We start from the raw sequence: 24,582 nt of genomic DNA on the forward strand, positions 1-24,582 counted from the left end.
AAATAAGATGTTGTGGGTGTTCCTGCCTTGGAGGAAAAAGCATGAAATCGAAATTGAAGTTGGATAAATTCAATTTTGAATGCAGATGCAATTTCCTAATAGCAAGGATAATTAAGCTTTGGAATAATTTCTCTGGATGTTGGACTCATTGTCACTCAGAATCTTTGAGAAGAGATTTCATAGCCTTTAGAAATGCTTTGGAATAGAGTAAGGTACTGTCCTGAAAGATGGATTCTAGGCAAAAAAAAGTCTATAGATTGCAGAGGTTAAGATGTTCAGTATGGTCTCCTCTAGCATGAAAGCCTGCATTCCAAGCAAAATATTTTTTTATTTTTTTAAATATCAGCCTTATGATTCTTTATATATTTGAATAAGACTTAAGGTTCTACACAGTTAGACCTGAGAAATGATTTATTTTGGAAGGCAACTCTGATGGTCATCTAATCTTAGCACCCACTCAAAGCAGGACCAACTCTGAAGTTAAGTCAGGCTGCTCAGGGCCTTATCCAGTCGAGCTCTGAGCATCTCTGAGATTCCCAGTCCGTACCAGTGCTTAACCACCTGCATTGTGATAATTTTTCTGCTATCCAGTTCGAGTTTCGCTTGTTCCAACTTATGTCTGTTTCCTCTTTTCTTTGTGTTGCGCTCCTCCCAGAAAAGTCTACCTCCTTTTTTTTTCTCTAATCATCCATTAGATAGTTAAGAACGTCAATTAAATGCCCCTTTGCCTCTTCTGTAGGCTGAACAAGCCGTTAGCCACTGCTGGTACATTACTCTTCTGTTACTGTTATTTTAGTGGCCATTCACTTTTTCCAGTTTGTCAGTATCTTTCTTGTACTCGTGGGTCCAAACTGAGCACAGATACTCAGCATAGTTACTGGATCCATTAGTTCCTGAAACCTAATGTAGCCATGGCACATAATAGAATTTGGTGACAGACACAACAACAAAGAAGAATAAACTAAGCATGGTCAGTGTTTTCATTGGCTACTGTATTACCTAATTTCCACAATGTAGAAGTTGTCTCAGAGCCTGTATTGTAATTTGATAAATGTTATGCTTATTGTGAGCTTTGCTATCTGCTGAGACTAGAAAGAAACGCAATGTACACAAAGGAGGCAAAAATAAAATTAAAAAATGTAAGTCACATTACAAACTCTGGTTTTTCTCATACAAACAAGTATGGAATTAAGAAAATATTATGGACGAGGAGAAATTTAAATGAGCTGATTAACATTGATTTATGTTTAGAAAATATTTGCATATATTAAGTAAATTTGAGTTCTTATACAACTTTTAATATTGGGTATGTTGGAACTGTTTTATCACAGCTATAGTAGTAGGAGTGATGAAAGAGCAGATATTGCTACATATGTCCTGCTGTTCAGGGCTTTAGCATCCACTAGTATGCTGGTTAGAGGAATCTCCTCCATCTTACACCAAGGCTGCAAAACTTTTTTTTGAAGGTCAGCGTCTTTATCTAGGTGTGATGCAGCCAGGTAAAACCCCTACATATCTTTTTAAGTGAGGCCAGAAAATGAGAATGAAATAGCTTTACTATCTCTCTCTTTTCCTCTTGCTCCAAGCATGATTTAAAAGTAAAGCCATTAAAATTGTACTTTGTGAGGTTCCCAATTCTTTAGGCATATTAATGTAATTTATTTTGGGCTCTAACTACATTTTAGCTACTGCTCTGGCTAATTTCTAGGTCCCCAAAAGGCAAAGGAAGAAGATAAGCAGCTACTTCTTTTTCCTGCAGCAGTTCTGGAAATGCCCAGAAGTGGAAATCAACTGCACTGGAAATTTCAGATCAGGCAGGGAGTTAAGTATGAGAAATTAAGTAATCGCTGAGTGAAGGACTGAAGAAACCAGTGAAGGATCACAGCTTTGGACTGAGATGTCAAAAGTTCACCCTCATTCTGTTTTATGGAGTTAAATATGTCTCAGTATCTGGCATTAACAATATAAATAAATGCAGAGATACCATTTATGAAGATGGCCTTCATTACTTCAGTCTGTTCCAGCTGTAAAAAGAAACTGTTCATTTTTTCAGTTGCACCTATGTAAATGACTACCAAATCAGATAAATCTCAATCTGAAGTAAATTGAGAATAATCTGAAAGTAAACTTCTGGATGCTGCCTAAACACCTCCTTTTATCTCTTAGTACAAAGTAAAGACATGCGCTAATGGTAATATGCATATATATGCATATGCATAGATACATGAATATCAACATAACACAGACTTCAGGCATCTTTCAGTGCAAGTTTTTAATAAATACCTTTAATTTACCATATTCTATAAAATATTTGGTTAGTATCAAAACTCAAATAATTTTGAAATGTGAGCACAATACCCATATAGGTTGACTAGGGTAATGGATGGATAGAATTAAATATATGTAGATCATCAAAGTATCTGATAAATTTATAATTTTAAAATATACTATATACTTTTTCATTATGTGTTCACAGTATGAGGCCTTCTCTTCTTTGTCCCATGCTTGCACCTTCTGAATGCTCATTCAAGGAAAAAAGTATTCTTTTATGATGTAGCATTTATTTAGTTGGACTTTACTGTTTTTCAAGTCTATTTTTTTTTCTTTTGGTGATGGCTACCATGCTAATATCTGTTGAAAAATATAATTGCTTTTAGTTTGTCTGCTGTATGTCTAAGCATCAAACACTGTGTCTGAATGTTATCTAGGATCAGTGGGTTACTTTTTTATTATTTTTATTTTATTACAAAGTCTGCATACTCAACAGGGAATGATATCACATAGCATTTGGGGATACCTGTTAATATATCTCTTTGGAGGTTAGAAATGAATCAACCATCCTCCTTTGCTTATCCTGCTGGGATCTTAGGATACAGCCTAAAAAGCACTCTCTCTAGAAAAGCTTATAGGAACTTCAATTCCAAGCTCTTAAGCATGAATTGCTAGGGGGACTCTTGAGAAGAATATAGTTAGATGAATCAAAGGAGAAAGGAAGTGTTAAATAACACATACAAAAGTGGAAATATCATGAAAATGTAATGATTGATCAAATATTAATTAGTTTATGGAGCAGTTTTTTAAAAATGTGCTAAGTAGTATAGGGTAAGTAGTACTAAGTAGTAGTAGGGTAAATAAATAATCCCAATGTTAGAGGGAGAAAAGTTTAGTAGCAATAGTATGACTGAAGTACTCAGCTGCTCTATAAGGAAAGGTGAAAGCCTTCAGAGAGCTGTCAGCCTTCTTATCTGAGAATGGCTTGCTAAAGAGTGGATTTTCCTGCTGGCTGTATCATTCCTCCTGTTGTCTTCCTGGTAAATATGTTTTGTAGTACTCGCATCTCACATTGTGCTTTGCAGAATACAGTATTGAACATAGAAGAATGAATGTTTGTATGTACATAAATATATATGTGTTTATAGGTATGTGTGTATGTGCATATATATGTATGTATGTATGTATGGTAAGAGCACATAGTTAAAAATGAAAACAGAAGTATTTCATTTTTATTGGAGAAAATGTAATGGAGATATTGAGGTAATTACTAGAAAATTTTGTCAGAGCTTTCCTAAATAGAACAAGATGTCACTTTCTCATAGTTATTCAACTATAGTTATATCCCTCCTCAAGAAACTACATCTCCTTACAGACAAACTTTCCAATTATTAGTGTATTTCAGCCTGTGCTTTTGGAAATGCATTATAAGAACCTAGGTGAAGCTGAGATCAGTCTGACCAATCTTCTTCTGCTCAATATTTTTTTCTCCATGAGGATATGCAGTGTGTCTTCAGCTCTGAAACATATTTTTTATAATAAAGAAATTGAACTGTTTAGAGCTTTTCTGCTGAAGAACATATTTTAACTCTCAAACTGTGCATAGGACGAAGGGGGGTTCCATGTATTCTCCAATTTTTTCAGCAGTATCAGCTGGATAAACCAAGGGCATCCTGTGTCAGAATAGTATGCAGGCCAGAGGCTGGAATATTGTTTCTTGAAGTACTTGCTGCAGGTGAATAAGGAAGTTGAATCTGCCGTGATCACTGAGGTGATCCACCATCACCTCCGCTTAACTCAACCCTCTTATTTCCTTTTCAAACAAATGGCACTATATGAGGAGCTTTAATCCAAAGTTAATGATGTCCTGATGACATAGGCATTTATTTTTCTCCTTTCACTGTAGTGGAATTGTTTATTAGGTTTTTAATGAAAGTTTGATTGTGGATAAAACTTGATATAGAATAAGACAAGTGTATAGACTTAGGAAAAGCAGCTAGGATTACTACTAGAAGTTAATTAAAGTAGTGTTGTTTATGCTGAGTTGCTAAAGCTGCATCTGGAAAACCACATACAAATAGACACTAAATGCTTTATTTCCTCTTGATAAATTGTTTATCTTAAAACTCTGAATCTGGATTTTGATGTCATGATTCATGCCTTTGTGAATGAGGGTGGGTTTTATGCATTGCGTTGTATGTGGGCTTACAGTTCGGAACAAATTAGAAATTGTTGCTAAGGCAAAGTCAAATGATCCATTTAGCAAATGGTGTTTGAGAGAGGATATTGCTCTTTTGCTCTATTATTTGCAGCCAGCTATGAGATAGTTGGTAAGTGAAGTTCAAAGAATTGTTTTGTTGGATAAAATCCAAAATATTTATCAGTCCTGGATGATAGAGAGTCCAATGCTTTTTTTTTTTAATTTTACAGTGGTTGTTCTGTTGAGATGCTTGAAAAAAGAATACCATTTAAAGAGAAACAGTACAATGTATTATCCTCAAACTTGATAATTTGAGGGACACTTCCCCGTTTTCCAGTTTTCTTCAGGGAAAAAGGAAAAGTGACTGACTGCAGTAGAATTCCATCTGCATTTAGGAAGTGGTTTTATTTTCCAGGGCCGTTTTTCCTAATGCATCACTCATGTACTTTTTGTGCATTAATATTTGTAACGTGCTTGAAAATTTCCTAGCCATTCTGACCACTACTACTTGCACTGTTGCCCCTAATTCATATGTTGTGAGGAATTCTTATATGGAGATGAGAAACTATTTTTACTGAGGAAAACGTGAGCCTAACTTTTTGAAAGGCCTGTTTTGAAAATGATCGAGGAATGTACATGCCAACCACTCTATGGAACATAATATCTGCCTCTAACTGTTAAGGGTGTGAGTGATTGCTATTACTCCGTGTTAATGATATTTATTTCTTCTGAATTCCATCTTTGGGAGAGAAAATGTATTCATTTTGTGACAGAAATAGTTCCTTGTCTTTTCTTACACAATGTTTTTTGAAATTAGCATGTCTGAACATGGCCTCTATGCAAGGAGAATGAAAAAATAGTGTGTAATTTTGGAGAGGTGCAAGCCCAGGAAAATCAGCAGTTTCTTTTGTTTCTAATCGCTTTCGTACCGTTTTAAACAAATCCCATTTTTAAAGAAAAACTACTGTTTGTTACTATACCCAGATATCACTGGAAAAAGATAGTTGCTACCTTCTAAAGAAAAGTATCAAACAATTGCTGGTTACAATATGTTTTTATTTCTTCTTTATTGTTTAATGAGATCTATTCCCAGAGCTAGGCTAAAATATTCCGTAATGATGATGAGAAATTTTGAAGCCAGGAATTGCCTATATCTACTTTTTTTTTTTTTTTTTGACTTCCATAATCAATGAAATCTCAGTCTTGCACTAACCTCCTTTCGGGAAAGCATCAATATCCATCACATCAGAAACAATCTGTCCTACTTCCTGTTCATTATTTTTGTTCTTGGACAGGCCCTAATAGTTTTTGAAAATCCATTGTTTAAAAGTGCCCTCATCTTTTCTTGCTTTTGAACCTGCTTCTCCTTATCTTACAATTTGTTTGCTATTTTAATGAATTGTAATCAAAATATTAAATTTTTTTTTTAAATTATTTTGGCTATAAAAAATTTAGGCGTTATAATAACCATCTATGAGGAATTCCTCGAAGTCTTTTTCACAAACTATATGTTTTGCTTAAATATGTCATTACTGATGGAAAAGTCACCATGGTTAGAACAAATACTCATAACTTAGATCTAGAATGATGTTTATTCAAGGTCATTGTAATTTTTGCAGGATGAAAGCAAATTAATGGAGAGGTAAGTAATTACATTACAATATGTACATACTAACCAAGTGAAAGTGCTTACATGGGGAATTTCAAAGAACCTTTGAAAGCAAGGTGTTAAACCAGAGCAGAATTTTGAAACAGCAAACTTAAAATTTGTTTTCATTCAATCTTTATGAAATACACAGTGCATCACGTACATTATGTATTATTTCGATTAGTTAAATTTTACATGCAAACATTACAATCTAAGCCTAAATTTCCATACACAGAGATTCTCCGGTTTTCAGGCTTGGTACTGTGCCTCAGCCCTATATTGTTCTAACACTCCTTCTAACCGGTTTAGTCTCTCCTCCAGTCTTGAACTGAACCTGAATATGAATAAAGACGCATGAAGTTCTTCCCTTTGGGAGGCAACGACTTGTATTCCCTGTCAGGTGAACAAGAAACATGATTCTAATTGTTTTTTTCAGGTGTGTGGCCATGTACAAAATCTCACTATGTATATGATGGCAATAGGAATAAAGTAGCATGGTCTTGAGTGAACTTCCTTAGATAACCACTTATTCTACCTATAGTATGGGTGAAGACCGCTGTTGTGACACGTCAGTCTGTTCCAGTTCATACAGCAACTCTCAATATCTACTAGACTATCCAGGCCTTACTATCTTTTCTTCTATTTTCTCTATTTACTGCTAAAAAAATTACCTGTCAGCATAGATGCTAATTGTTCTGGGACCTCAAACCCATAAGTAACTAAGCTCATCTGTGCCAGGGGTAGGGTACTGAGTGATTTTTTTGCGTGTACGTGAATGTTCTTACTTAAAATTTCTGAAAAATGTAAACACATGACACTGACTTTTTCTAAGTAAAACTTCTTTTTAGTTCAGAATGATGCTTCTTCTTGAATCTTATTTTACTTATCTAAAATATATTCCAAATATATCAACATAAAAATAAAACATATTTTAAAAAGTTTTTGGATTCGTATTAAAAAATATCATCTCATACTACCCTGAAACAATTTTTCTTTTTAACTTTTGGAAGTGAAAGTGAACTGCAAATGCCTTTACTCGTGCAGCACTGCTGGCAAGTTTTTAATCCAAACTCATCTCAGCTTTGCTTTTTCAAGAAAGTGTAATATTTGTGTGCTACAAGCTGATCAGAGACTAACTCAAAAATACCAGTCTGTTGTGAGGGTGGCATGGCCAATGTTTTCAGACACAAGAACTGTAACATAAAGCTCTTGTAATTACATTTCTAATAGGCTAATATACAGAACTGAAGCATCAGCAGAAAATCATAACCATTTGTTCCTTCACTGACTTTCCTATATACAAGCAGCAAATAAAATTCCATTTTTAAAGAAAACACGAAAACACTCTACTAAGTGTGCATTGGCAAATAACGAAAAGCCAAGAATGAAAAAAAAAAGAGAGATATATAGCAAAGGAAGTAAGTTAGTGGTAGACATATGTCTATGTTAGTCTATAAAAACTATGATAGAATACCACACTTCTAGTAGTTACATCTTTTAGTATGCATCTGAGAAATTAAAGTCTTCTCGTTGTGTATACAGCTTCAGCTTTGCTGAAACATATTTATAGGAAAATAACTTGAAGTGAAAGCATGATATTGTATTAGGAAACTTTGGATCAAGTGTAAACTTTTGGAAAATTTTACATTTTTTTTAAAAGTCTCTACAATTCCCTAGGCCAGGTTTACCTAAATGAGAGTAATGAATATTAATGTCATAATGTAGGGTTTTTTTCCCCCATAATGAATGACACAAATGTTTAAATGCAATGGGTTGTTAAAGTTGAATGGAGGATTCAAGTTTAAACATATAAATCAATTTGCAACGGTACCCCCTTGATCAGTAATGGGATACTCTAATTTTAATGGTGTCAAGTGTATTTATCCACAATAAAAGGAATGTTGATTACTGTACTCTTTGTATGCAAGTCATTGTTCAGCATCTGCTTTTCAGTGGTGGTTTGTAATAAGAATGATTACAGTAGCTTCACTTCAGGGTGGATCATGATTGATGCTGTATCAAGGAGAACCTGGAATCTCCTAATGACTTTAATAGTGTCTATTTCTTTGTGGAATTTCTTTTCATTTTCTTAAAACAACGGGAACATTTCTGATTGTATAACCTTATCTCCTGTCTCAGGTCTCCTAGAAACCCTGAACAGAAGATCATTAAACGAGTGATTGCTCTTGAAGGAGACATTATCAAGTAAGTATTTTAAGCCTTAGTGTCTGAGTCTTTATAGGAATAGTGCAGCTTTTCAGTGGATTTTAAATCAGTATCCTAGACAACAAGAACTTTCTAGTATTTTCTTTCTATCTATTCTTAACAGGGATGTCAGCAATGTACCTGTCTCCTTTTTAACGAGAGGAGAAATGGTACACAAAACTACTCACTCTCTCAGGAAAGGTACCAGGGTGCAAATAATGCTTGTTGCTTAGAATATCTCTGGCACATATCATGGCAGTGAATTGTAGAGCATCCAATTGTAGAGAGTCCAATTGCTGTTTCATATAGTGATTGGCAAATAAACGTTGGATCTGGAAGGGGGGGAGAGAGGGGAGTTATTTGTTTGTTTCTTTTTTTTTCTTTTCTTTTTGAGACAAAAAGTGCTCATAGATGACTGCTTTCATTGCAGTTTCTAGGAATCTGTAGGAAATATGGTAGAACTGATCTGGAGTAAATTATTCTATCAATCAGAAACATTTATAGAAGGGGTAAACTCTAGAGTACTTAAAAACTTGGGTTGCTCTGTCAGATAGACCTTACTGCTGGGGTTGTTTGGAAATAAATTGCTAGTAGATGTAAATCAAAAGTTTTCATGGAAATGTTATCATTCTGATGAAAATGATTTTTTGAAAAGGATTCTTTTTCCTAGGTTAAGATTGGAACTGGCATAGAGTTGGGAGTGTAAATCCCTAGTTTCCCATGCCAGGATATGAATATCCCTGGGAACTCTCAGATGATATGGCAGACTGAGGCTTGGTTTATTTATATAATGATTCTTGCTCTGGTTTAGTCCTTACCAGTTGTGATTCAAGTCAAGGATTTGAGCGTAGTCTCAAGGAGCCCTGGTTAATACCAGTGCCAGTGGGCTGTTGGGTAGTATACGGTATGCCTATGTCCTTTTTTTCTGCCTTTCCTCTTGCAGTCAGTATTATTTATATTTTAAAGAAAAATTGCAAATAATCTCAGTCTGAGAAATAAAAATAAATCCTGACATTTCTGCTGTAGCACAAAATCTGAAATAACAAACAGTAGGAAAAGAACTCAGTGTCCAAAGACTAACATTTAGCTATCACTTGTGAGAAGTAAAAACATAGAAGTGGTGTGAGCTATTGGCTGCTGCCTTTTATAAGCCTATATCCTTTAGAAGATACTTATTTCTTGATGTAGTTGATGTTGGTGCTGTAATTCTTGTAAATAGAGTGCTATTTGTAATTTGGTATTCCTGATCCATTTCTGTAGCAACGTCAGAAAGACAGCAATACAAAGCCACTTCAAGTGTTACTTTTCATTGTTCTATATTATTAACATGTGTCTGGTTTTTGGAACTGAATGGAGTTTTTGATAACACTAAAGATGTTTAATAATTTAAATTTGAACTCTAGAAAATTAATTATACTGTATGTTTAAGTGCCTGAAGACTCTGAACTTTTCATTAACTTCTATGGGTATTTTTGGCCAACTGGGAAAACCTGCGGGTGCATATTAGCCATGTGAGTGTATGTATAACACTGAAGAGCCTGTAGGTTAGTGTATCACTTGTGGGTACAGAAGACTGTGTGATGCTCCTCAATTTGTCTGTGGTAAAACAGGTTGGTTCATTTATTTTTAGAAATATTAAAGTCAGTAATTCAGATGTGCATTTTTTTTCTATTTGACCAAATGAAAATTCTCCTAGAGTTTTTACTTTATCTGTAGAACCTAGTTTGTTGATTAAAGAACGTAGGATAGAGCTGTTGAGTTTTTATTGCATGTTGCCCCTTAATGGTGTATGTATAGGGAATGTGAGTAATACTTGCCACTTTTCATAGCACTAGAATAAAGCAAAACTTTAGGTAATAAAGTAAAATGGCAAAACTGGCAAATTATTTCTAAAATATAAATTATGTATTTTTGTAATGATAATGCAGAGAGATATGTGACTAGGAGATTTGTGAGTAAAACAGATGACTGGTCACTGAAAGCACGCTTAGAAAACATAAATAGAAGATTTCCTCTTTTATTTGATAGGTCTGAAGGCAGATCTTTATTAGTAAGCATAAAGCATTGGTTTTGAAAGATCTCAGTATTTTATGTTTATATAGTTCTATACATTGAAGTATTCCTGATCAGCAAAAAATATAATGCTCTGGATGAAACTGAAAGTAACATAGAATATTTACAAAAGTAAATAGTATATTTGAAAGTGTTAAAATGGGACTCTTCCAGTATTATTTTGAATCTTTTTTGACGTGGGTAGGATGTGATGCAGAACTGATATACACTGATCTTAGAGGAACGTTGAAACCACCTTACTCCTAATATCAATCTTTGAAGTAGACAGTGTATGCCTCTATGCTATAAATACACTTCTTTAAGCCTTTTGCTGCTCCACTGATCAATCAGAATTGCTTCTGCTGAAAGATATCTGGTGGCACTGCAGAGGTTATTGCTACCTCCTTTTTCTCATTTGAAGAATGGAGCTGAAGTGTTTGAGCGTGTGGCATGCATGGGGGTAAGGGTCCTCTGCCTCCACCAGTCCTCATTCATCTAGGGAAGTGAAGATGTACCAATACTCTTACGTAAGTATGCAGGTGCGTTGTGCAAGTGCCTGTATGATATATGGGAAAGGTGGTGGTAGAGCTTAAAGGCAGTATTTCAGTTCTAGGGTATGGAAAAGTGGGAATCATCTGTTGGATCTGGTGGCTAGCACTTAGGGGGCTATTTGTGGGCATAACAACTTTGCAGAGAGGTGGTTGTGTATAGAACTGTGCTGTGTGAGGCTTTTTATCTGGAAGGTCAGTGAAATGTACGGTCTTTCAAGTACAACTCTTATTTTTTGAAACTTTTTGCAACTTTTACTTGGTGTCAAGAGACAGAGTGAATGAACATACACTTTCAGTGGTAAGCAGACTTCTGTTGCGAAAGGAGTTTTGGAAACAATTGTGACTTGGAAGGTATTTTCATGTAGTGCTCCACTAGATGGGTGATAGACGTTAGGGTCTGTAGGTCTGTAAGCTATGCTTTCGTACATGAATGAAGTATATTTATTCAGGCTGTTTGGTGCATCATTAGGAAAAAATTGCCACTAGAGTGCTGTGTTTTCTCATGTTATTAGCAAAGTAAATTAGTTAGTATTTTACCATTTGTTAATTATGGAAAATAATGAAAGAATGTTTAGACAGAGCCATTAGTGCCATACAAAAGGTTCATTTCAGTTTGATTTGTGTTCAAGTGTTATGACATCACAGTGGAAAAATCCTGATTTTCAGTTCTTCATGTATAAAAGCATTAAATAAGATAAAAAGTTGCTAAATTTCAAAAATAATAATGACTAAATTTCAGTTTTTGAAAACACATGTCAATGAGAGATCTGTAATTGATCCATTCTAACCTTTCATTTTGTATTTTTCCATGTAGTCGGAAATTATGGAGCACATAGTACTTCACTTTTTGAAAGATGCTTTTAGAGATTGAAAAATACTACAAACTCACTGAATAAAAATGCTGGCATTTCAGTTCTCAGATCTTGATTCCACTCTAGTTGCAGTCCCAGTGAAGTGAGTTAGGTGGTGTCTTCTAAATCCCCAAGAAGAGTGTAGTACACCTCACAAACATACTCAACTTGGATAACCTAACTTCCTCCTCAAAAGAATTTAAAGAATAGACAGAAAATTACCATTTAGTCCTTGAGAGATGATGCTGTAGGTCAGCCTGTAGACTGACAATATTGCAAAACATAGATCCCATAAATAAAGTTTTGTTTTGTCTTCCATGAAGAAACAAAGAATTAACTTTAAGTAGGAAATCATTACAATTTCTGAAGACTATTTAAATGATAATTCTTCCAAGGAAGGCTTCTTTTAAAGGTCAATATAATGTAAATTATTAAAAATGTTGGTGCTACAAAGCACTTTGAATACCTTGAAAATTAAACATATTAAAACTCATTTATCTTAAATGCATTAGTGGAAATGCAAAAATCTATAGTACTCTATCACAAATGGCTGAGTTATAGTGTGTGTTCAGTAACTCAGATAAATGGAGGTTTATAAGAAGGAAACCAATATTTAAAATTGGGAGTTAACTAGTAAAATTTAAAATGATGTCCATTCAGTAAGTTTCTAAGTTTTTTTGTTTTCTCTCTGGTGCAGTTGTCCAGATCTGCAAGAGTCTGGTGGACTGATTCTGTTTTCCTCATATTATTGTTTGTTTCTTAACACTCTAGTTGATTTAGGAATGATTTGACAGCCGTTAGAAAGCGTAATTTTAAGAAGTTTTGTCAAGGAATACTGTTAGGCTATTAGGAGTCAGTGTTCTGAATATTGAGTATTTCAGCAAAACAATGTTGTATTCAACTGTTGTGACTTGCAAAAAATGCAGTTAAGAACTGAACAAGGAAATACTTCTTGCCTGTTTGTAAAATTATGAAAGTGCAGAGGTAGGTCATGCAATTATTAGACTGTAGGTCTAAACTAACAAAAGGAACTTTCTACTTTTACCACAAGGTGCATCGCTAAATTGTGAAAACTACAGCCAAAGAATGTTGGGAAGACCAAAGACATAAATACATTGAAAAAAGTAATTGAGAATTCATAGAAACAAAGTCTATCAGCAGTTACTAAATGCAGTGATCACAAATCAATTTCATGTACTCCTGTTGTTGAGTTCATACAGAACGTTGTCCAGTCACAGAACCCATACTGCATTAGAATATGACCAAAATCTGGTCGTTCTGCCTCTTTATTGGAGAACTCCTTCAGCTTCAAGTAAACTCTTTGCTACTCCATGCAGGTATCTGGTTGCCTTTTTTTTTCCTCAGATAGCAGGAGTGATCCAGGTGCTCTGTCACAAGAATCTCTCTACCCTCAACATCTTGAGGGCAACCACCTGGCAGGAAATGCATCCACACCTCCACCCCTGAGGAAGCACACAGAAATAATTTTATGTTCACCAGACCTGTAGTAAGAGCCATTTTTTTCCCCCACAAAGGCCACTGGTATTTATCTTCAGGTACTGATGGTGTTGTAAGGCAGTGCTTAGCTCAAAGTTAGATGGCAATATCAGTATAAAGAATATCGGTAGAAGACAGGGAAAGACTAGCAATCACAGTTGATCCAGATACATAGGCTATATTTATGTCTCATTCCTATTCCCTTCTTCCTCAAAGTCTGCTATTTCTGTCTTTGGGATTACATGTTAGAAGGTCGGTAAGTGTGGGGCTCCACACTGAAAAGTGTGTTAGTGTGATTACAGAAATGAGAATTGAATACACTCAGATGCACAGCACCATCCTCAGAGATTACAGATTTTGGAACTTCTTGCCCTCCTGAGTGACCTGTGTGGTCTTCATATGGTTCTGTCTTTGTACTTCACGTATCTAAGGGAAGTATTAGTAGTCAAACTTCACTTAAGTGAAGAGCCTTAATCTCGCAAAATCTTTTTGTTTTGTAACTGTATGTACAGAATGCTTATCTCCTGGGATTTATGCAGTTTATTTTGCACTACTTACTGTTATACCGTTGAGATTTTTTAAAGCCAATGAAAACTAGTGAGACTACACCGGTACTGCTCTGTTATGACTCTTCAGCATTGATCAAATCCTTGCAAGCCTCCTAAAAAGAATTTCCACTGATTTCAATTCAATTTCCAAGCACAGCATCCTTGCATGATCAGACTTTATTTCAGTAAATGCAAATGATGGGAATGTATATTGATACAGTGTCTTTAAGTTGTAAAAACAATCTGACAGAATTGTGACCAAGTTTTTCTAGATCTATAATCAATTTCTAAGGTTCCGTAGGTCTTTAGACCCCTTGATGAAGGTCTGCAAAGCCAGATCTTTGGCAAAAACCTTCAGTCCTCTATCCTTTATAATAGGTCTTAAAAAACCTATTATAGGTCTTAAAAAACCTATTATAAAGGATAGAGGACTGCAGGTTTTTACTTTGCACCTAGTTTTTGAGGAAGGTGCTTGAAGAGACAGAAGGATTAAAAGTAGAAAGGTGAATGTCAGGAAAAATGTACAAGTAAAATAATTTTTCATAGATCAGATGAAAATACGTAGTTTTCCAAACTGATTTTTTATTGCCAATTATAATTTGCTTTTACACTGGAAAGTCTCAGTATTAATATCATGTTACAATATTTACGTATTCATTGTTCCATGCATTGAAGTTTTCATTCCTTTAATATACACAATATTTTAAACACATATTTTCTTCTAAATAGTACAGACAGCACCAGTAAGATTGCTAAAAGATCCCATGTATCATCAATAACATTTTTTATAATATTTCAAGGAGTTTCATTTGTCAAAATTCACTGAAGGCAATGGAGTAACACTGTAAACCAGTGTGACCTCTGGAACTCTTAATAGTAAAGAAAAAAAAGGATAATATGATTCTTAGAGCTTGCACCAAATTTGCAGTGCTGGCTTTTAGAAGAAGAAACAATGTAACCTTTTGCCTCTGAAGTGAGCAGGTTTGATTTGGACAACACTTAGAGAAAATAAAAGCAATACTGTCAGTAATACTAGCTTTTAGAGAATTACTGAAACCCAAAATACAAAAAAATTCAATATACAGTTACAATAAAATAAGTACTCAACAACTCTCCATCGATGTGCTGCTAAACCAAAACACAAATGGCAACATCATCTACAGGTGGCAGAAAGGTTTTTTATTGTTTCTTCCTTTTTTTCTTCTTTTTGGTTTAATTATACAGGCAGCACTCTAAAATGCAAGAAGTAGCATCTCTTTCAAGATGGCATAGCTGTGAACACTGTGCATGACGAGTCTCTGTAGTGTTCAAAGAGTATTTTAATCTGCCATTGTAATAAGCAGTGGGGAAGTATTTTAAAGGCTCTGCAGAACATCTTGTAGTAACATTTCTCCTCACTTTCAATAAATCCCTATAGTTAAAGCAGCCCGTGGTGATTTGTGAAGTATACTCCAGCATATGCAGGAAATGGTATCTTCATACATATTGCCAGCATTAGCAGCAACAGTGTGTAGTACAACTCTACCTTGTGCTGATACGTATTATAGAATTACGAGAAAATAGACAAACAAATTCCCTGTTATTTAACATTGCAAACTATGAAGGTGGAGAACAGTAATGTGCGATAGGAGCTGGGAAAAGTACCTTCACCTGAGCCTGTCTGGGCTGATCTTGCACCAGCATCTGTGAGCATGTAATTTCAACTATTTCATTCTACTATGGTTTGATTGTGAAGTTCTCTGCAGTGTAAATATCCAGCAGAGTTATGGTCACCAATTTACTTTTTCCGGCAAGCCTCCATGAGCTGGACACGGAGTAGAGATCAGTGTAAGAATGGGTATACTACCAGTAGACTGCGTAAAATTCTCTTCTAGGAGATTGAGGCCTCTTAATAGATTTTTCATGCAAGCACTGTGAATAGGGCACAGACCCCATCTGGCCTAAAGTATACACAAATTGGGAGAAGAAAAACAGCATTATATGTGCATAGACTACATGTAGAATTGCTGTGTCAGTTTTGGGGAAGAAAGACGTGTATAACCTGGAGTGACTGCAGCAGGAGGCCACAGAGCTGGTCGGGGCCTGGAGCACGTGCCCTTCAAGGAGAGGGTTAGGGACTGGGGCTTTTCAGCCTGGAGAAAAGGTGGCGTTGGGGGGACCTACCAGGAGCCCCTGGTACCTATAGGGGCTGCAAGAAGACCGAGTCAATCTTTTTGCAGTAATGTATGGTAGGAGTACAAAGAACAGTGAGCATATGATGAGACAAGAGAGGTTCAGACTGGATACAAGGAGAAACGTTTTCCCTGGAAGGGCAGTTAGACAGTGGAGCAGGTTGCCTAGGGAGGTCGTGCAGTCTATGGCCTTGGAGGTTTTCTAGACCTGACTGGATAAAGCCCTGAACAACCTCGTCTGACCTCGCAGCTGAGCCTGCTTTGAGCAGCAGATTGGTCTAGAGACCTCCTGAGGTCTCTTCCAACCTGAATTACCCTATGATCCTGTAATATCTGATGATAATTTTCAAATGCAGTATATCACGTTTGCTGCAACATTATTTTTGTTAGAAGCTTAAACAAATACAGTATATTAACCTTATTTAAGAGAACATTTCTTTTAAAGGCTTTTTTCTTAAAAAGTCTAATTTGATGGCTGTTTCACTGAAAGCTGATGTTTTGCCAAGACATCAGATGGTTAGAAAGTACATACAAGTATAATCATCTCAATGGGAGGCTTAATAGGTTCTTTATCAAGATTTAAAAAAAAATGAGCAGCAAATGAATAAAATGCACTAACATTTAAAAGAATTTAATAATTAATAAAATGCTTTCATATATTTATTTTAATTTTCACAAGTTATTTACTTTTTACTTCCTAAGCTACAGATAACCATGTCATTGGTGGTCTGAAATTTGGCACTGAAAGCCTTATTTAGACACCAGAATAAATGCTGGTTCAGTAAAAATGGTCTTTGTCCTAAGCAATCGAGGACTTATTCTCTCAATGTTTAGATGTCTGTTTAAGCAATTTCTGGATAGAAATTGAGCTCCATTTGAATTCTGGTGTCCAGCTACATATATCTCATTGAAAACTCCAGTACGGCAAGAACAGCAAAGTGGGTAGGAGGAAGGCAATAGCATTAAAGCCATTTTATAGAAGAGGAACTCCGGATGAATGATGGTGTTGTTTGATTATGCTCATATAAGAAATGTGTGGGAAAACCATTAACTGAGCTCCCTGGGTTTCTCATCCCAGAAAATGAACAATAAGCTTATATGTTTGTCAGCAGCAGATGTTTTTTTAGATGTCCTGGAAGCTAGACAAGGTTCAGAATCTGGTAATTCTGTGCATTGCTTCCTGTAAATCCAAAGGACAGCTTTTATTAAATTGAGCAGTGTAAGACCAGGAGTACTGTTATTTTTGCAAACTGAAGGAAAACATGCTGAAACAGAATTATCCTCTCTGAATAATGCAAGTAAATCTTATTGTTTATTATTTCATTTTACACAATTGCAGAGCTCCTCTTCCCATCTTACTTGCATATTTTTAGGGCGCTGAACTCAGCCAGTGACAAGGTGAAAGAATCATATCCACCTACAAATAATGGCTAGAAGACTAACTTGAGAAGTAGACTAAATAAGAGGTTGTTTCATTATCTGCAAGGTTATCCTGGCTTGAGAGTTCCAAAGCGTGACTCTTTTTTTTTTTCTTGACCAAATTCCTTTGTCTCCTTTGCAGAGAAAGTTAAGCAGATTTCTGTTAATTTCAAATCAAGTAATGGTGAGGTGACTGCAAGTAACTGAGTTGATGATTTTAAAAAGGTATTACTTTTCTCCTCTCCCCTTCCATTTCTCTACACACACACTTTCATTCTTCTGTCCTTCCCTCACAGCTGGAGCTAGTGGGCCCTCAAGTGAGTCACACAAGCTGATCGCATGTGTGGCACTATGCCAGTGTAATGAGAAAGGGTAGTTTTAACCTCCACTCAAGTGCAGGAAAACAATGGCAGTTGCACAACTTTTGATGCAGTACATAAAAAAGTACAGCTCTCCCTCAAGTTGCTCTTCCTAAATGCTCATCTTTCCAGTGGGCTCACCTGGGCTTCCTTTTGGAGCCGAAAGCGGTTCCAGTGAGCCCTGTGTACTTGGCATTGCAGTAAGCTAACAGGGACCACGTGCCTGCTTACCAGCTCTAGCTGGAGCACAGTAACTTTTTAAAATGCACTGTCACTGCTCTTTGTGACCATTCAAACATGCTCTTAGAGGATCAGAGTGTCAGCTGGTATGAAGCATGCTAGCTAATGGAAATAGGCCAACAGAGTCTAAATTCAAATCTGGTTAAAACATTTTTTGTGTGCTATTTTCATCCTCTTACAAGGTCTTCCCTGGGACAAAAACATATGTAAAGAATATAAAAATGTCACCTCTTCAAAGACGTAGAGTCAATTTATTGTTCTTTTTTTTTTTTTTTCCATTGAGTGAAGTAACAGATGCAGAATTATACACAGGATCAAAATACACCTAAGTAAACTGCTGATGCTTTATCTAGCTTTTTGTTTAGAAAAAAACTGAAAGTTTCCCATTTGTTTGTTTCTTTTCCTCATTCGATTTGCAGCCTGACAAAGTTCTTTAGTTCCGGTGCATATTTTACAGCACTATTTGTCAGCCATAAGCAATAATTGCCCATGTTTTAATTTGAAAATTTTGAAATTATTATGTTTGCCATTATGTAAAGCTTGCAAATATATGTTGGCAGAACTATTAATTGTAAATTGTTCATTTAAAAAGATTGCCTCCATAGTTTTGCGTTGCAAAGTGATCTTGAAATGAGGGTCTGAATAGTTCAAGGTAGCAGAACTAATAAGGTTTTGAAATTGATCACCCTAGTGGTTATGAGATTCAAATGAGAATAGGAGTGAAAATGACTATTATCTTTTTTCATTATTATCCAACTGACTATTGTTGACATTCTGTTTCTGGGAAGTAAGTGTGATGAAAATGTAGTGTATGTTGGGTATGATGGGTAACAACTCATTAAGTGGGGGTTTCAGCATCTGTGCATGGGGGAGCCAAAAATATTTCTGCTTTAGTGTAGTCAGTTGGCACTGACTGTACAAATAATTTCTGTTCACTGACCATTATGCCCCAAGCTTTTTAATATGCAGCCAAAAATATGTTATGATAAGCAGTATGTCGTGCATTTGCAGAACTTCAGGTTTATTAGGGTAGCCAAGGTAGCATGTCTAGTGAATAGATTTTAATTTTGTATATGTAGCAAAAATAAATTACTGTTTAATCATTTATTATAGCATGAAGGGGAGCAAGTGACATATGCTGAAGAAGACTGTGATAGGATTTACTATAATTGAAAACCGAAGCATAGTGCCCTACTAGTAGAGGTGGAAGTCTAATAAGTAATGGACCTCTACAAGAGATGAATAGAATAATGGATGAGGAAATCAATGAACAGAGTAGAAATAGGTATGAACCTGAAAAAAGAAAGGTGACCTTTAATGGATTTCAGGGGATCGACTTGGTGGCTCACTAAATTAATCACAGTTCCACTGCTAGTGCAACCTTCTGTGCAAAAAAATAGAATTGCATGGAATGAATAATTAAAAATAGCAGTGTCCTGTATCTGTTCTGGAGTGTTATGGAGCATGCCTTGTCATATTTCCAATGTAGTATATGTAGGTATGATCATGTTTAAAAGGAGGATTTAGATTTCTAGTAATAAAAGTCATTCTACTGTTTCTAAAGCTTACGCAGTAGTTAAAACTTTAATTAAACAGGTTTGCAAGAATGAGAAATAGAAACTAAGTTCATAAACCAGACAGATATGCTTTGTAAATGAAGAAGGAAGCTAATTAAGTCAAGCATAGCAGCATAATATTAATTTTTAAAAACACTTCAAGCAAATTTGTAGTAGATCTTGCCACAGCTCTTGCATATTTCCTAATGAGTTATTCTGCAGTTTAAGTTCAGCATCTATGCTGCCAACGTTCCACAGCTACGTAAAAAAAAAAAAAAAGTATATCCTTAGGCATTATGCTAATATTTATTTCAGCACAATTAACTCTTTGAGCCCTATTTATGAAAAGGAAAGGGCAAAATTGACATATGGAAATGTTAGGTACCAGAATATTTTTCATTCCTTTAAGCTGGATTCAGCTAATGTTAATTTTAGTTTCTTTGCAAAGTGCCAGAGAGTAATATGGAGTGCTTGCTTGTCTCTATCAAGAACTATCTCATGTGGGATCAAACAGGGCTATGTTCTGTAACATGTGTGGAAGGTAATTAAGGGAATTGGTGAAGTGCTACATTTTCTTCTGCATGAAGACAAAATTTGACTGTGTATTTTCACATTGTCAGTTTTAGATAGTTAAGTTGATAGTGCTTTCTAATATTTAGCTCCAGTTGGAGATTGCCAGGAAATAATTTTGGGCATTTGACAGAGTGATACTGTAAGTACTAAGACCAGTGTTTTAAAGTGCACCTCCTGAACCAATTTCCAGATAGTTCCTTGCATTTATTTATTTTCCCCCTACTTGGGTATGCTATGGTAACTGAGGAACTGAGCAACCGTTCTATATACAGTTCTGTGTGTGGTCTGTATATCGCTTTTTACATTGAAGAGAACTTACAACATGTAGTTTTACATGTTTAAATTGTTGGACTTTTTGAGTATAACTATTCAAAAGAAAGTCAAAATTCTTTAAAACTATTTACACTTCTGTGTTCCATTAAACTATTCAATTAAGCAATCTTGAAGATTTTGAAGTGCAAATGTTTAAGAGGTGTGATAAAACTGTTAGGCTATTATTTCTTTGGCTGAATTTTTCTGCATCTCTCTAAAGAAAGACTTTATTTCATGACAGATTACCAAGAGACCCCTAATTCTCTTCTGCTATTGGGAGTTACTGATGATATTTGGATAGGTTTAGATAGATCAGCTTCAGATGCATTCGTTTGGGATAACTACTAGGTAGAATCTGAGAATTTAGGTCAAATTTAAAGCTTTTCCAAATGCTTAAGAACTTTAGAATCAAACTCTGTTTCGCTATGTCAAGAGTATTTCCTCTTTTTTTTTTGTTTTGGAAAGAACATAGAAGTATAGTTGCTGTTGAATTTTTCATAATTATTTTCTTGCCTAGGCCACTTGGACTTAAATTGTTTCTCTGCTGTAGTTAGTAGCATCCTTAATCTTCTTTCCAACATTTATGCTCGACATTATCCAAATATGGGCAGAAACAGCAGATACGTCAGGAATGCTATATACCTGTCTACTCATTTTTGTTAAAATCTGGAGTATTCTCTATGTTGCAGAAAGGCTGAGGAGGAAGGCTTACATGTGTGGGCCATAGCTGATGGTATACATCAATGCTTAGTGCTAAAAGTTACTTTCTGGGAACAAATTAAATCCTGAAAGAGAGGGAGGGGGACAGAAAGGGAGAAAGCATGCTTCCCGTGATCATTTCCCATAATAACTGTGTTGTTTTGCCAGGACCCACTCAATGCCCCTATTGCTCTCTCTTGCATATTGCGCTAACAGTGCTGGTTGCAGCACATTGATCTGGTGCAGATGTTGCACTCATTACCTGACTGTGAAGCTTTGTGCATATGTATTTCTGGATAATGCTTCTAGGCTATTTAAATAATAATTATCTACTGATGTTATCTACTGAAGTCTATTTATTCCTCAGTTATGAAGTTTTAAACCAAAAGCTACAAAGTGCAGGGTGAAAAGGGATGGAGGAGGGTAGTGGTGACTTAAACATCGGTGGCAATGGCTTCCTACAAGAAACCTGAGGTCGGAGATGTAGCAATATCTTGGAATTTGCTGATGTGCAACCACAAGGACAAGAGCATTTGGGTAAATGTAAACGTATTGCCACAGCAGCCTCAGGGTGTATAGGTAAAAGGCAACAAAGTCAAAAGCAGACGGCAGTGTTAACAGTGAAAGGCTACAGAGCTGCAAATGAAAGACTCCTAATGATACAAACCTTAAAGCCCTGTGCAATGTCTGTACCTTCCATTTCTCTGTGTGTAATGTGAATTTCTTTTATGATGACAAAAAACAAAAAAGCTACAACCGTTTCATAGGTGTAAGGGTAAGGCAGGGATACTGCCTGGACTCCTGGCAGGGACAGATGCACAAACACAAGGCATACTAGGGTCGATGCTGGGCGTTTATTCCCTCTGCGTCTGAGCAGGAGTTCCCCAGCGATTTCCCGATCGAGGCAATAATGGAGCGGGAGAGTCCCTGGCACCACTGAGCATCGGTCCAGGGCGAGGAACGCTGAGGGGGGCACAATGTGAGGTTTTTATGGACTACACACATGGGCAGCAAGCATACTGAGCTCATTGCTGCTTCTGATTCAAAGCCCATTGGCACGGGCTCAGACTCATGACTATGGGTCAACATGCCCTGTTGATGCTTCTTTTCCCACAGAACGGTCTGGCTAGCTTCCATCACCTATCTCCTCGACTTCTTCCGTATTTTCCCATACAGTGGGTAATTTGAGACGCATAATTTAATGTAAAGCCTTAAAAAATTCTCTGTGGAGAGAACTAACCATTTACAGTAGAAATACCTGCAGTAATAGATTATCAGCTATTGCAGAGTATGTGTAACACATCCCCAAACTGCAATGCACTCCTCCTTCTTTCAAATTTTTGGCAGACATATTAGAAAGTGATGTTCCTGGGTTTTCCTGTCCCCCCCTCTTTAGGTATCCTCTCTGCATCTGTGTACCAGTGCTAAAGTTAGGTGATGTACATAGGTGGTGTACTTGTGTCCTCTTCCTGTGTTCCTTTGATGTAAATAACATTTTTTGAAGGGTCTCTTATAAGTGTTTAAGGATTAATATACATTATCCTTTCATGCACAGATATGTGAGGATCATTTTGAACATGCCAAAGCATGTTGTACATCTACTCCATGGACTACGTTTTTCTTTTACCAGAGTTTAAGAAGTTTCATCTTTTAGCTGCTCAATTCTGACTTACAGAATTCAATTGTTAGATGCTGGCCTGTTACCAGGATGAGGGCAAAAAATTAACATACGTCACTGAAGGTTTTTTTTCTCCTTCTTCTCTGAGGACCTGCTTATTTAGGGCTTGAAATACAGTGTTTCCTTCAGTGTGCAGTTTGCATATATTTAGTGCTGACAGAAAATCATGTAATTCATAGTTGAAATTTTTGAATACAAGGTCTTCTGTAAAGCCATTTGAATTGTTTTTGTGTTTAAATACAAGCGGAGCAGATATTAGTTTAGCCGTTCACCAGCCCTAGAGTCTACATTTTTCCAGAGGAGGCCCAGCACTCTTCCATGTCTGTTAGGCTCTTGGATATGACTGCAAAAGTCTTTTATTCTCCTGTAGGTGCTTTGACATGAACACAGTTGATAGGAATGTCTACTGTGAGTACTCTTGCTCTAGTTTGCTAAGTATTAAAAAACTAGCAATGACTGTTTAATTTATTAAATGTGTTTTATTGTGAATTTCTAAAGAGATGCTCTGGGACAATTAAGAAGATTTCATGTTAGAAAACTGGAATTTCTTTTTCACTATTCTTGTACACCTTCATAATCTCTTTTTTCCAGGAAAACTTGATTTTCAGAAGTATTCTACAGATATTAGCCACACCTTGTAACATATTTTGGTAATATCTTTTGTAACCACTCTGCAAATAAATCTTAGACAAAACGTATTATTCCAAGTTTTGGATGAAGAAAGATTAGAAGTTAAATAATGAAACAGAAAAATCTTATTTTCTGTACAACCTTTAATTTCAGAAGAAAAATAGTATGTTTTATAAGCTTTATAGATGAGATTCGGTTGCTTAAACATACCTGTAGGATGGTATTTTAGATGCCAGGTTATCCTGCTTCATCTTACAAGCTACAGTTTCAGAAAGGCACAGGTATCTTGAACATCTTGCCCTTGTCATGAGGATGCCTCAACAGAGTATCTAAAATAGCATCATTCACTTATGTTTAGGTACCCGAGTCATTCTTGATAACAAATTAGATGTTTCATGAGAAGCAATTAAAAATATCATGCTGAAGTTTTGGCAAACATCCAGCAACCTTTTGGAGCTTATATCTTTGAATTACATACTCTATAGAAATTGTTTATGGAATTTTCTTATAAGTATGTGAAGTTAGCTTAAGAATGGTGCATGTCTTGGAACTGTAAGGAGTACCCCTTTTATAGCAATGAGTGAAAACTATGGATATTTGAATCATTTCCCATCTCCCAAGTACCCTCACTGGCTGAAATTTGAAGAACAGTCAATAACAGAAAAGTATCCCTGATGTTAAGGTATGTGACCAGCTTCCAGGGCAATTGTCCTGCAGACATTATTTAATATATGATTGCTAGGTACACTGCTAAGGCTGAATAAGACAGCTGCTTTGTTCTGGAGAAGAAATTGTGTAGAACATTGGCTGTGCTAGTCAACGGGAGAGACAGAACATGACAAGGCTCTGTTATTGCTAATTTTATATGCACTTCTAAATATTTTATATAGTTTATATGGCTTTTTATTTGAATTTTTATATAAATATATATGTACAAATTTGTCAAGAATCAAGCAGTATAAGACTGGTCTGCTGGGAACAGAATTGAAAAATAGGCTGAAATGAATCACGATTCAGCTATTCAAAACCTAGAATCTGTGTAGTTAATTTACAGGGAACTGACGATTTCAATCTAAATATAAATTAAATGTATAATATATGCTTAAACACGTACAAGGAATT

The 24,582-nt window shown here is 35.8% G+C and overlaps 1 protein-coding gene across 2 annotated transcripts in view; it reads left to right on the forward strand.

Annotated features, from left to right (window-relative positions):
• IMMP2L (inner mitochondrial membrane peptidase subunit 2) overlaps positions 1-24,582 on the forward strand; it is a 488,691-nt gene that overhangs the window by 321,444 nt on the left and 142,665 nt on the right. For both annotated transcript variants that reach the window (XR_011139303.1, XM_068933150.1), the window contains exon 4: positions 8,259-8,324. Coding sequence is in view for 1 of the 2 variants with exons in the window: in XM_068933150.1 (XP_068789251.1) it covers positions 8,259-8,324 (66 nt within the window). In the remaining variant the exon portion in view is untranslated. The remainder of the gene's footprint in view (positions 1-8,258; positions 8,325-24,582) is intronic.

The sequence above is a fragment of the Struthio camelus genome, chromosome 1 (assembly GCF_040807025.1).
Source record: "Struthio camelus isolate bStrCam1 chromosome 1, bStrCam1.hap1, whole genome shotgun sequence".
Taxonomy (NCBI): Eukaryota; Metazoa; Chordata; class Aves; order Struthioniformes; family Struthionidae; genus Struthio; species Struthio camelus.